General features: G+C 66.8%; 1 protein-coding gene across 1 annotated transcript in view; it reads right to left on the bottom strand.

Annotated features, from left to right (window-relative positions):
* Nucleotides 1-2,117, bottom strand: part of CS (citrate synthase) — a 14,088-nt gene extending 11,971 nt beyond the window's left edge. The window contains exon 1 of the mRNA XM_019514363.1: nt 1,996-2,117. Coding sequence (XP_019369908.1) covers nt 1,996-2,037 — 42 coding nt within the window. The 5' untranslated portion in view covers nt 2,038-2,117. The remainder of the gene's footprint in view (nt 1-1,995) is intronic.
* Between the last annotated feature and the right edge of the window lie 6 nt (nt 2,118-2,123).

Below are 2,123 nucleotides of genomic sequence, written 5' to 3'. Positions count from 1 at the left end.
ACCCAACCTGGGGCAGGGCCAGAAGCTTTTCCAGGCGCCCAGCAGGCTTTCCCCAGTGCAGCCCCTCCGCAGCACAGGGACCTGAACTCCTGGGCTCCCTGCGCAGCCTTCAGGCCTGGTGGAGCCTGGCCCCTGCCATGGTACCAGGGTGGGTCAGGGCTGGCAAATGCAGGCTGAGAGCATGGCAGGGGCACCCCTGTGCATTATTCCACCAGGGGAGACCCCGCAGGCCAGGCTGGCCACGTGCCTAGACCCCACAGCCCAGCTCTGACCTCTGCCAGCTCCTCCCAAGAGCTGGGCATCCCTGGATCCCCTCCCCAAACACCAAGCACTGCTCAGGCCCGAGGCAGAGCCAATGCCTTCCATCTGCCAGATCCCCAGCCCTGCAGACCCCAGACAAGCAAAGGCCAATTGCCCCCGAGGGCAGAGCTCTGCCTACAGGGCCCAACAGCACCAACACCGCGGGAAGGCACCAGACGGACAGAAGAGTGGCAGACGGGGGTGGTAGCAATGGCAGGATGGGACCCCACCCAGGCTGATACCCCCTACCCCCAGGATCATCACGGCCTTGGCAGGGCAGCACCCCCAGCTCCAGGGAGGGTGCAGCCGCCCCAGGGAGGCAGCTCAGTGCTGGGCCCCAGCTCACCACCTTGGGCTTGCACAAGACCAGGTGAGGCTGGGAGCAGTTACCCAACCAGTGAGGCCACTTCCCCTCCCTGGCAGGTGGGAGCTGGCCAGAGGGGTTGGGGAGCACGAGGGTGCCTGGCCCTCCCTGGGCACCACTGAGGGAGGCCCAGCCAGGGCCTCCCCCTCCTTGCCCCACATGACTTGCACCCGAGATCCAGCCTGGGCTGCAACCCGGGCCCCTCCGAGAGCCGAGGCCTGGGCAGCTGTCAGCAGGAGCCGTCTGTGTACAGGATCCCGGCTGGCTGCCTGCACCCAGCACCAGGACCAGGCTGGAGGCCCCCTGGCAGAAAGGTGCAGCGCTCCAGCTCCTCTCCCACAGAATTGAGGTCCCAGGAACCCCAGGGCCCAGCCGAGGGCAAGAGGGGAGAGGAGAGAGGCTGAAACAAAGAGGGAAGCGGGAGGTGGGGAAGGCCCCGGCTCCAGTTACCGGCATGGGCCCATCTGGCTTTTGTTTCAGGTGGGAGCTGAAGTCTGTTCTAATTTTAGCCTCCCTGCCAGGCTGGGGCCACTGGGCTCCCTGCCCCGCACGGGAATCCAAGCGGGACACAACACAGCATGGCCAGGTTGGCTGGCAGAGGCCAAAAATACGTGACTGCCACGAGAAGTGGCAGCGCGTGACGAAATTCCAAGTCCAACTGACTCCTGGTCTTTCCCTCGCCGTTGCTCTCCTCCTGGCCCACCAGGGCCCATCTTCCTGGGCACCACTACCCCCTGCCCGGCCCGAGCATCTTGCGAAGGGAAGCCACCCAGTGACCTTGCCAGGTCCCCACTGAGCCACTCATCTGCTCTGCACAACTGCCTGCCATCAGGTCCGTGCAGCCCCAGGGCCCCCGTGGCCAGCCAAGGGCAGGGCTGTTGGGCAGATGCCACAGGTGCTGCGGGCCCTTGACATTCGACCTCTTTGCCCTCTACGCTGCTGGCACCCACCTTTCCCCTGGACGCCGCAGGGAGTGGGGGGGGGAAGCTATGCAGCTCCCTCTGCTGGCTGCAGGCAGGGGACAAGTCCCCCACCCTTGGGGCCTGGGTCCTGCTACCCCAACCCCCTCCTCAATGCAGCCTCTACCCCCAGGGGCACCAGGGCCTGAGGGGCAGGTCAGACCCCCCACTGGGGGGAGGCACTGCCATGGGAAGGGGGGCAGGGCTGATAGGCCCCCCTATGTCACCCCCTCCAAACCGGGGGGGCACGAACAAGGGCAACAGGTGCCCGCAGGCCACAAAGAGCCCTTTAAATATCCCCCAAAAGGGGGTGCGGCCCCTTTAAGTACCCCCCCGAGCGCGGCTCCTTTAAGCCACTCAGCAGGGCCTGACCTTGGCGCCCAGAAGCCGCGCGGCCGCGGTCAGCAGGGTCATGGCGAGCGGAGCGCTGGGCCGCCTGGGCCGGCGGCAGGGACGAGGAGCGGAGGCGGCAAAGGAGGGAGCCGCGCCCGGGGGTCCTC

The sequence above is a fragment of the Gavialis gangeticus genome, unplaced genomic scaffold (genome assembly GCF_001723915.1).
Source record: "Gavialis gangeticus isolate Ggan-Ray unplaced genomic scaffold, GavGan_comp1, whole genome shotgun sequence".
NCBI classification, from domain to species: Eukaryota; Metazoa; Chordata; order Crocodylia; family Gavialidae; genus Gavialis; species Gavialis gangeticus.
This window is presented reverse-complemented; position numbering and strand designations above follow the sequence as displayed.